This window comes from Sinohyriopsis cumingii, chromosome 11 (assembly GCF_028554795.1).
Source record: "Sinohyriopsis cumingii isolate HCF-2022 chromosome 11, ASM2855479v2, whole genome shotgun sequence".
Taxonomy (NCBI): Eukaryota; Metazoa; Mollusca; class Bivalvia; order Unionida; family Unionidae; genus Sinohyriopsis; species Sinohyriopsis cumingii.
Window position 1 is genome coordinate 76,107,593 of NC_142971.1, and position 10,558 is coordinate 76,118,150.

Consider the following 10,558-nt stretch of genomic DNA (forward strand, 5'->3'; position numbering starts at 1 on the left):
ATATTGTTCTCACATCCATTCAAGTTATTGTTAATACCAAAAACTTTAAATGATGTTCGGATCAAATCTGGCTTGTCCCAAATTGATTCAACTGCTTTTAAAATCCAACTTATTGTTTATCTGCACTCTTAATACGAGACGTGTTGTTATTTTCTCTGGAAAGGCCCTCTGCTGCTTTATGAATAAAATTTGTCCAGCTTCTCCTCATGTCGGAATTAACCGGTTTATTTACTCTGACATCTAGTGGCTGTAGCATGGAGGTACATGAACCCAGGTACCGTGTTATCCCTTTTCAAAGCCTATTTTACAGCATCTGTAATATATGTCCAGAATGAATTGTCTTTAAAAGATATCTTTCCTTTCCTGTATAATTTAGATATATCTCTTTAATCCACTGCAGCATTACCTCAATAACCAACCTAATCTGCACACATACGAACTATCCTTTTGGTACCTGAATATTTTTTAGCTCCCTCACACCACAAAATATTATCATTGGTGGCAACACATCTCCTGCTAGTGGCTGTAGCATGGAGGTGCATGCACCCAGAACAATTGCAGGCATCGTGTTATCCTTTTTCAAAGCCTGTTTTACAGAATCTGTAATATATGCCCAGAATGAATTGTCTCTGAAAGATATATTTCCTTTCCTGTATACTATAGATAGCTCTCTGTAATCCACCACAGCATCATCTCAGTAATTAACCCAACCTTCACACATACGATCCATCCTTTTGGTGTCTGAATATCTTTTAGCTCCCTCACACCACGAAAAATTATCATTGGCGGCAACACATTCCTGCAGCGGAAACTGCAACTACTAAGGTTAGATGCTTTTTATTCGCACTGGTCGTGCAAATTCTCACACTTTTAACATCTTTCTTTTTGATAGTTTGTCTGGGAATGAGATCAAAGTACAAAGGAGTTTCATCTATGTTAATTATAATCTTGTCTTCTTCTCTTCTTGCCTTTATGAATTTGTGAAATAATTTTATTTTCTCCTCCAAATATTTTGGAGATGCTGGGCATCTTTGTCTGTGAATGAAACACAAGGCTGTGTCGCTTTAAAATAACCTGTTGCCAGTTCCTACTGGCTTGAAACTCAATTTCTGGATGTTCACTTGACACAAATTTCTTGGCATCAGCGCATATAGTGCCCACACTAACAATGATGTGCAGATCACATTGGATGAGAACCCACTTTGCATTTTTTCCATCTAACTCATTGCCATAGAATATTAGTCTCCCACTCCTTGCTAAATGTCCCCATTCATTCAGCTGCTGAGAAAAATTATTTTTGTCCAGTTTGCAATAGTTGCTTTGGGTATTTTGAAATGTCTTGCTGTTACTTGAATTCCATGCAATTTTGTGAAATTTACAACTTCCTCTTTTTGCTTTAATGTAAAACGCTTGTAATGCCCGCCCTCTCTTGACATCTTAATTTGTGTAGGCATCGTCTCCTGGATGGGGTCTCCATTTTGTGTTTTTTTTGCAGCTGGTTCATTTTTTTTTTACATCACACTCCACTAGCACTCTTTAATGGTCGAAATATGGTCCTCTGAGGTGAAGCTTTGGGCAATGCATGTTCTTTCCATGCATGCGGCAAGGTCTCTTTACTACTTGAGTATCGCACTACAAACTTATCTATAATAGCGGAGATCTATAATGTATTTTATTTTATTTTTATTGCCCTTTCTATTTGCTATGCATGTGAAAACGATTATGCCAAAGAATCACGTTCTGTGTAAATGTGAGAAGTTATCGTTTCAAGGTGTGTTATTGTTTCTCTTTTTTCTTAAAGTCCTTGTGAAAACCAGTAAAAAGAAATCAAAGTTGACTTCCATGTGTAGTTAGAAAAAAATCTCCACGCTAAAAGGAATCTAAGGTCTGCGTCCGGGGTCGCCTTGCTTTTAATAAATTAACCTTTGAATTTGATATCCTACCGGTAAGTTCAAACAGGTGGATTATGAATGTTTCAAGGTGTGCTTATTCAAGACCTGGACTTTCTTAGGCCATCTATAGTCGTAATTGACACAAACGGGATTCGAGTTCCTCAGTATAAATAGTATACACTGCATTAACTTGCTTTAATAATACTTTTTGTAACCCATGGAATCAAAAAGCTTGTCATTTGTACTAAGTGACAGTGAATGTATTTCTAATAATGATTTTAGTTTGCGAGATATTGTCATATTGTTACCCTCGATATAATACATTCTTGGTTATTTTGTACCTTACACCGTGTCACACATAAATATCAGGTGGGGTTGATAATTTTCTCTCATTTGTATGTGAATTTGCAGGACCTAGTTTTTATCCACATGACATTCAAACTTTTGAAGACAAATAAACATTCGTTTCTCAATATTCACTTCAATGACCAATGTGTTGTGTTGTCTGATGAAAGCAATAACACTATGGATGCATGCAATGTGGCCGGTTGTGGTGGTGGCGAGAGGGCTGAGGCACAAATTGAACACAGTTTAGTTCCTTTCCTTGAGAAACATGATGTAGGTATAAAAAAAATCACCATAAGCTCTGGGACATGAAAAAAAATATTTTTTCGTGTCCAAACGTATGCGATAAACACAGTAGGTTGTTTTGAAAAATCTTTAGTTCTGGATTTTATTGACACAGAATAATTCAGGGTTCAAATTTATTTTCTTTACAAGATAAGATTCATATACTTTGAATTTATTGTGTTTTTTTATAGGGACTATTTATTTTGTATGACATGCATATAGATTGCTATCTTGATTTACAAGGGTACCGCTCCGGTGGCCTAGTGGTTAGAGCGTCCGCCTCGGATGCGGGGGGTCGTGGGTTCGATCCCCGGCCGAGTCATATCAAAGACTTACAAAAACGGTACTAACAGCTGCCTCGCTTGGCGCTCAGCATTAAGAGGTTAGTGTTAGGACTGGTCGGCCCGGTGTCAGGATAATGTGACTGGGTGGGACATCATGCTACATGTCTGCGGCATGATGCCCCAATGCTAGACATCACTATAAACTGCCACATTGCAGACATCGTAGCGATATGACTGAAAAATTGTTAAAGCTACTTCGTTAATAATCCAAATCACAACATATCATATCACACTGATTTACATGGGATAATTCAGATTTCTTTCATATTAAAGGTTTGACAACGAAAATAAAGTAATGTATTATCATTATATTATTGTTTTCTGATAACACCTAGTGCAGTTTAGCAAAGTAAACTTAGACTTTTTAATGTATATTCAAATGACTTCACCTTCCAGTTTATATGAATATGCAGTCGTGAAGCTTTTTCGTGTTATTCATGCTGTGGTTTAGTGTACAATCACATATCTGACTCGGATGTTTAGTGAGAGTCTTAACATATGAACTTCTTTTCATTTAATAAATGTGGGTCTTATAAACAAAAATGTTCTTTAATTCCTTTCAGTAATGGTTATATGTATATGCTGAAAAAGTAAATTTCATCCTGGAAAAAACCCTGAAAATGTCTCTTCAAAAAAATGGTGGGAATCATGAGTAGGAAATAATTGCATGGACTGATGTATTTAATCTGAGTTATGGCATGCTGAGCACCTATTTGATGCCACGTAAGTAAGTTTAATGTTGACCTTCTAATTATATTTATTATTGTCTACAATCGTTGATACTTCACCAGTAATCAGCAGCAATATGTATAATTCATGTAAATAAATGTTTGACTATACCTATAATTTCAGCTGTCACTGGTTTTGATCAAGCAAGGACCAGCAACCCAATTGTGAATGAATATTCATATTTCAGCATGCCATGTGAACATCAGCCCAGCAGTGTGCCAGCATCAAAGTTAGACTGGTTAGTTGGCACTGGTGATAACACTGCTTTTCCAACGACTCTAGAGGATAAACGTAGAATTGTTCTAGATGCTGATGGTAATAGGATTTTGTTGTTGATTTTGTGTATGTTAAAAATGTTTTCTTAAAATGTCTTAAAATGCTTTATCTTTGGAAAATTCACCATGTGTTACATTATGTTCATGGTTTTGAGAAGTGTTTCTTTGTTTCCACAGGAGTTTTCTTTGAAATAGTATTTAGTAGTAGCGATGATACTCCTGAAATTTTTTAATTTGTCTGCCTGCTGTTTTTTTCACATCAGATTCTGATATTATGTATGAGTGATGCTGTAATCTGCTGCCATTGTTGACATATTGATGTTTGATCAAATATTTTGCCTAATGCTGGAAACGCAAAACACAATCTGTTAGGACTTTGCATGACATGCATATAACACAATCTGCAAAATGAAATATTGTATTATGTCAGAACATTGTGCAATGGGACTAGATAAAGTCTATTTCCTCTTGATGAATTTAAAGGCATTTCATCCCAACTATATTGCAAAATCTAACAAGATTTCTTGATGTAATAATGTAAGTTTATACATATGCTTATTACCAGTTAACTCTAAAACATGTCAAATCATTTATATTTTTCACTCATCATTAATGGCAAAGAAATATAATCTACAAGCTGTGCAGAAAATGTAAAACGAAAAGCCATGTTAATTGTTCCATTCATTCTGTCAGATTACATTCTTGTTAGCTAATTAAATTGAGTAGGTTGATCGCTGTTGATTCTACTATTGTTTAGTCTGGGGCTATTGCTCATTTTGATAAAGTGATTACCTTTTCTACTGGCAGGAACTCTTCATTTTTGTTTGTGAGGGTTTCAGACAACTCAAATAACCCATACAGATGCCAGCTGTTTAACAATATTGCCAGTATCATGGCTGTATACTTGGAAAAATTCATTTTGAATGTTCATAGAGGTAAGAGTTATCTCCCTTTTTAATGCTAATTATTTTTATTATTATTAATATTATTATTATTTTCAAGTATTATCGTTATTTCTGCATTTCCTAGCTTTGGACATGAACATGTATAATTTTGGTTTGTCTTTGTTCTGCAGTCTCTAGATTTTAATCAGACGCGGTATGTTACAGATATACAGTAACTACGTGTCATATTTCCTTTAGATAGTTCCTAAATGACATCATCAGGCACCATATTTCTGGTCAGCTGGCAGATATACCATTGATTTTATATGGTGGTTGGCGGTTGAAATAAATTCACTGAATCTCAAAAGACTTTTTCGAAAATGACATAAACAGAACGCAAATCAAGCTTTCTTACAGTATCTTTATTTTTATTTTGAAGTTGACTTTGCTTCAGAGTGTGCCTTGTTAAAAATGGCAAATCAGACTAAGTATAATATAATATTAGTGTTATTATTTTTGTAATGTTTTTAATTTTTATATTAAGTCTTAACCCTTTCATGCAATTTTATCATACTGGGAATACAATTTGGAAACTAAGACAGATTGGAAGCTAAGACAATCAGCTTATGTTTCAAGATTTTAATTTCCTTACATTTCCCAAAAGTACTTGACACAGTTTGCTTATAAATTGAAAGAATCATTATTAACCTTCGACAATTCTGATATTTGTGCTTAATCTTTGGACATTTTGGCAAGGTTTACCACAATTTTCTATTTTGCTTTTGCACTGTTTTAGTTCCTGCTGAAGTGACCTCCAAACCCATCTTGAAATATTCCAAATCAGTTGAAGGGACCATTGGATTGAAGGCCACTCTTCTGTGCATTTTCGCTGGAAAGTAAGTGGAAGCTTCAGGTCTGAAATTTCTCTTCATATACAGAAGAGGTTTTGAGACCTATTTATGTTGTTCAGTTCACAGTATTCCGAGTTTAATTTGCTAAAAATCGGGCTTATTCATGTCACTCATTTGCAAAGCGTTTTCGTTGACAGTGTTTGGCAGATTACCTTTGTACGAGTTAAGCTTGCATAAATTTAGTTCCTCCATCATTGAGCACTCATCAGTTGACAGTTGCACAACATTCCATTTAACCTGGAGACTAATCCTGTTTCTAGCTTGGTATGCACTGCTAAGTAATTTAATTTTGATGTGATGTTTCTGTGTTTGGACAAGAGAAGGAATATATCTAAAAGTGTGGTGAAAAAAGGCATAAAACCCAACAACAGCAACAGCATAAATATCTGGAGATTTCATTAAATTTTCATTAAATACTTAAATATGGATTGTTATTTAAGAAAGATAAATAAACTTTTAAAGGAATAGTGACACTTAAGAAAATGTTTCAGTTTTTCTAGAAGCATATATTGCATTGATATTCTTTTACGGTGCACTGTTTTATGACCCACCATGACTTTGAAGGAGTATTAAGTATTATATGTGTCAGTAATTATATATGTCCATCAGTTTCCCTGACCACCATGTTCATGCATGAAGGTAATTTCAGATTCCATGGATGGGGCATAAGTTTGACTTTTTTAACTTTTAGTCTTGTCACCAAAACTCTTTATTATCCAACGTTTTATTTAGATCATCTCAAGTGATGATTAATCCACCAGGACCAGTGCTTGAGCAAGGATTCCATTTGCATCATCCAACCAGATGGAAATATCTTACTCAAAGATACACCACAGTGGCATACACTTGTCTGGTCTTTTAAGCTGCAAATGAAGCTCATAATGGGAGAGAATATTGCATCATTGGTTTGTCCTGTCTGCAGTTGGGTTTCATACGATAGACAAGGAAATACCTGGTTATTTTGCCCACAAACATTGCTTACCTCCAACAGTTAACACATTAAAAGTCAAGAATTTTTTGATATCTCTTAAAGCTTATGGCTTGACAAAAATAAACTAGTCAAGCAAATATCCTTTGATAATGTGTTTTTAAAAGAGAGATTGGTAATAAACTTGAAAATAGGAAAGCAAATCAACAAATGTCATCTTTAAGCAATTCCTGTGTATTTTTATGTCCCCAATGCAGGTTGTACAGCATGCTTTGCCCACATTATCACTTTGCTAACATATCCCATAAGTGTATGCGTCTAACAAATCTTGTAACAACTTTGGCATATGCAAGGCCAGTTTTTGAAGCTGTAAATACGAGAGAAATGAAAGGTTATTCTATGAGATGGATTGAAGACTTTGCTCTTATCTTTTCCATAACAAGGACTATATGTATGGCCTTGACAACACTGGGTTGCTATAGTCATGACCATATAAATATCTTCTGCCATAGAGTTTGTCAATGAGTCTCACTCTACAACGGACATAATTTTATAAAGTCTAAAGAATGTCCCTTCTATTTTCTTTCTAACTTCAGCCCAATACCTAATGTTGAGTGGCTTAAGGATGGCGTAAAGCTTTCAGATACATTTCTGAATGATGGAACTCCAAGGTACAAAATAGATCCTGAAGACTCTACTGGACGGAAACTGATCATTTCAAAGCTGGAAATCAATGATGAAGGAGACTATATATGTCGTGCTAGAAACTCGTATGGCATGAATGAAGGCATTGTCAGTGTCATGGTCACAGGTATAAATGTTATTGGCAAAAAAATGAAAAATTATATGTGAAATTGAACGTGTTTTGAAAAATTGTCAGGAATTCCAGATAATGTTTAGAGTATTAATAAAGTTATTCTTCAAATAATATTTCTCATTTTATTATAAATTATCTAGTGACATAAAAAAATGTTCAATAAATATAGCTATACATATAACTATATTACAGCAAAGTATCAGCTAATTTTAGGAACAACCATGGTTGGTTATCATGGCTCATCCATTTGAAAGGCTTTAAATTTTTAATGCCAAAGCATTAGCCTGCCATGCCAGTCTGTACATCAGTCTGCAATAATAGTCAGTACATACCATACCAGTCTTTACATCAGCCTGCCCTACCAATCTCTACATCTCTCTGAAATACGAGTCTGTACATCAAAGTTGTATACTAGTCTGTACTTCAATCTGCCATACTATACTGTACATTGTCAACCAATCCAGATATACACCATCTTGAGATTGCATTTGTATTTGTAAGTAAATGCCACATTTCTAGTTTGCAATGAAATCTGAAGGTGCAATTGTATTGCCAATAAATGCAGGATTTTCATCAGGCAAAATCAAGTTCAGTTTTTAACAGCCAATGACAAATGCTCTGGGATTTCAACTACGTGTTTCAGATGATGCATATTAGAAGACAAAACATTACCATGACAATAGGAGTTTTCAGAATGGAGACTTGTTTCTTATGGAATAGACAAACACCATCATGTGTTTCTGTATATGCAGATGACAGGATTCAATTTCACAACTCTAAATTTTTTTCTCCATTTTGAACTTTTTTATGTGATGATCATAATGTTGGTACTATTTTATAAAAAAAGTCCTTAATTTAGTTAAACTAAATATGTTAGGCATGTTTTATTTGCTCTTGTTCATGAGCGACACCATTTTTAGTCTACTGAAACAGCTAATATAATTCTTTATATATACTGTTCGCATGTTGGATTTAGACTCGTTTGTAAAAAAATCTTTTGAAATTAGACCAACACAATTAAATAAGCATGGTTATAATCTTTTGTAGATGACATGACAATATTGTGAAGTAAACAGAGCAATTTTTTTACTTGTTCTCAACTGTTTTTTACATACACTGTTTCTTAATTAAAAAGCGTGTTGACAGGATTACACAAGGAAAACATGTTGACTAGGCCTGAAGGTAAGTATGTGTAGATGACCTGATTTTCATGTCACTAAGGCAGTTTTCCAATTTTTAAAAATACATTTTTAAAAGTGTTTGTTTTTGTTGTTTCGAGTGTAGTGAGGGAATATGTTTATCAAACATCAGCCTATTTTTTTACCATGTAGTATATCTGGAAAATATCTGGCTGTCTCTTCCACTATCATTACTGATTCTTCTATGCTACAGGTGCTCCCCAGTGGGCTGCTGGACCTCTTAAATCAACTCGCATTCCAGTTGGAGGAACAGCTAAATTCCAATGTGATACAGTCTCCTACCATACCACCAGCAGTCTACCCATGTGGATGAAGAATGGAGAGCCCATGATTGGTCAGTGTCTGTAGTCTTTACAACTTGATTTCATTTTTTGAAATTGTTATACATCATAAGTATTATCTCACTGCCCCACCCAATGTTTGTTTTCAGCATGTCTAGGATAGTGTGATTGAGTCGGATGTTTTATGCCAGTGACAGTGATGCTGACAACATTATCAATTGTGCTAAAGATTCATCTTAAAGATTTTAATTTTAGCATCTATTTTATTTGGATAGAAAATTGATTTGAATAATTATCAAATTTAATTTTCATATACTAGTATCATTTATTAATCTTTCTTTCCTTTTCAGTAATACTAAAGTTTGAATTACTTTTTGCTTGTTTTTGTTTTCTCTATCCTTAGGTCAAACAGTATTGATTTAAGGCAGTGAGTGGAGACAACATCTGATGGATACTGTATAGATACATGTTCAATAATACTTACCCTGTTTTTAAGATGTTTTCTAAAAATATAAAAAAGCAAAAGCAAAATTTTATTACAAGATTAGACATGGAACTGTTTATCAGTTAGATTTGTTGATCTCTATTATTGAATCACAGCTAGTTTATTGGGTGGGATATGATGGGATGAAATAGTTTCTTTTTACCTTATGTTGCTAAATTTCCATGGTGTCTATTATTTTTGGTTTGCAGCAAAAACTAAATCCGTTAAAATTAATATTCCACAAAAGTTAGTGATGCTGCTGTAGTAATTATTTGTTACTGATATTTTGTTCTTTTTCATCTTTTGTAGGATTAAACTCAGGTAACAATGGCACCCATATAACAATCCTAAATGTTATACTCAGATGGATTTCTTTTGTTTAACCACAAAAATTGATACCCCTATTTTGGACGAATTCTCAAGAGCAAAATGATGGTTATTCTGACTGGTTGTAGTCGTTGTCATGCTGATAACTGGTGGTAATCTGTATCATGCTGAGAACTGGTTGTAATCTGTGTCATGCTGATAATTGGTTGTACTCTGTGTGAATCTGATAACTGGCTGTACTGTGTCATGCTGATAACTGATTGTACTGTGTCATGCTGATAACTGGTTGTACTCTCATGCTGTTAACTGGTTGTAATTTGTCACGCTGATAACTGGTTGTACTGCGTAATGCTGATAACTGTACTGTAATTCTGATAACTGGTTGTACTATGTCATGCTGATAACTGGTTGTAATGTGTCATGTTGATGACTGGTTGTACTCTGTCATGCTGATAACTGGTTGTACTCTGTAATTCTGATAACTGGTTGTACTGTGTCATTCTGATAAATGGATGTACTCTGTCATGCTGATAACTGGTTGTACTCTGTCATGCTGATGACTGGCTATACTCTCTTAATACCGGTAACTGGTAGTAGAGCATGTCATGCTGATAATGTTGGTAAAGATGGCAGCATATATTTCTTTAAGTAATTCGCACGTGAAAAATGCTGAAAGGAGAATTCGAACTGTTTCCACCAATTTTTATACCATGTGATCCATTTTAGCAAATATCAATTTCTAGAGAGCACCATTTGTTCCATTAAAGAAATATCTTTTTCCGCAAGAGATGAAACATTTCATTATTTTACCAGGTTTCAACCTTTTGGTGGTTTTGACATCATTTGCTTTATAAAAC

The 10,558-nt window shown here is 34.5% G+C and overlaps 1 protein-coding gene across 1 annotated transcript in view; it reads left to right on the top strand.

Moving 5' to 3' along the window:
- Positions 1-10,558, top strand: part of LOC149788780 (uncharacterized) — a 67,367-nt gene that overhangs the window by 7,121 nt on the left and 49,688 nt on the right. Inside the window, exons 4-8 of the mRNA XM_089974909.1 lie at positions 3,719-3,910; positions 4,678-4,805; positions 5,551-5,650; positions 7,190-7,404; positions 8,803-8,943. Coding sequence (XP_089831035.1) covers positions 4,763-4,805; positions 5,551-5,650; positions 7,190-7,404; positions 8,803-8,943 — 499 coding nt within the window. The 5' untranslated portion in view covers positions 3,719-3,910; positions 4,678-4,762. The remainder of the gene's footprint in view (positions 1-3,718; positions 3,911-4,677; positions 4,806-5,550; positions 5,651-7,189; positions 7,405-8,802; positions 8,944-10,558) is intronic.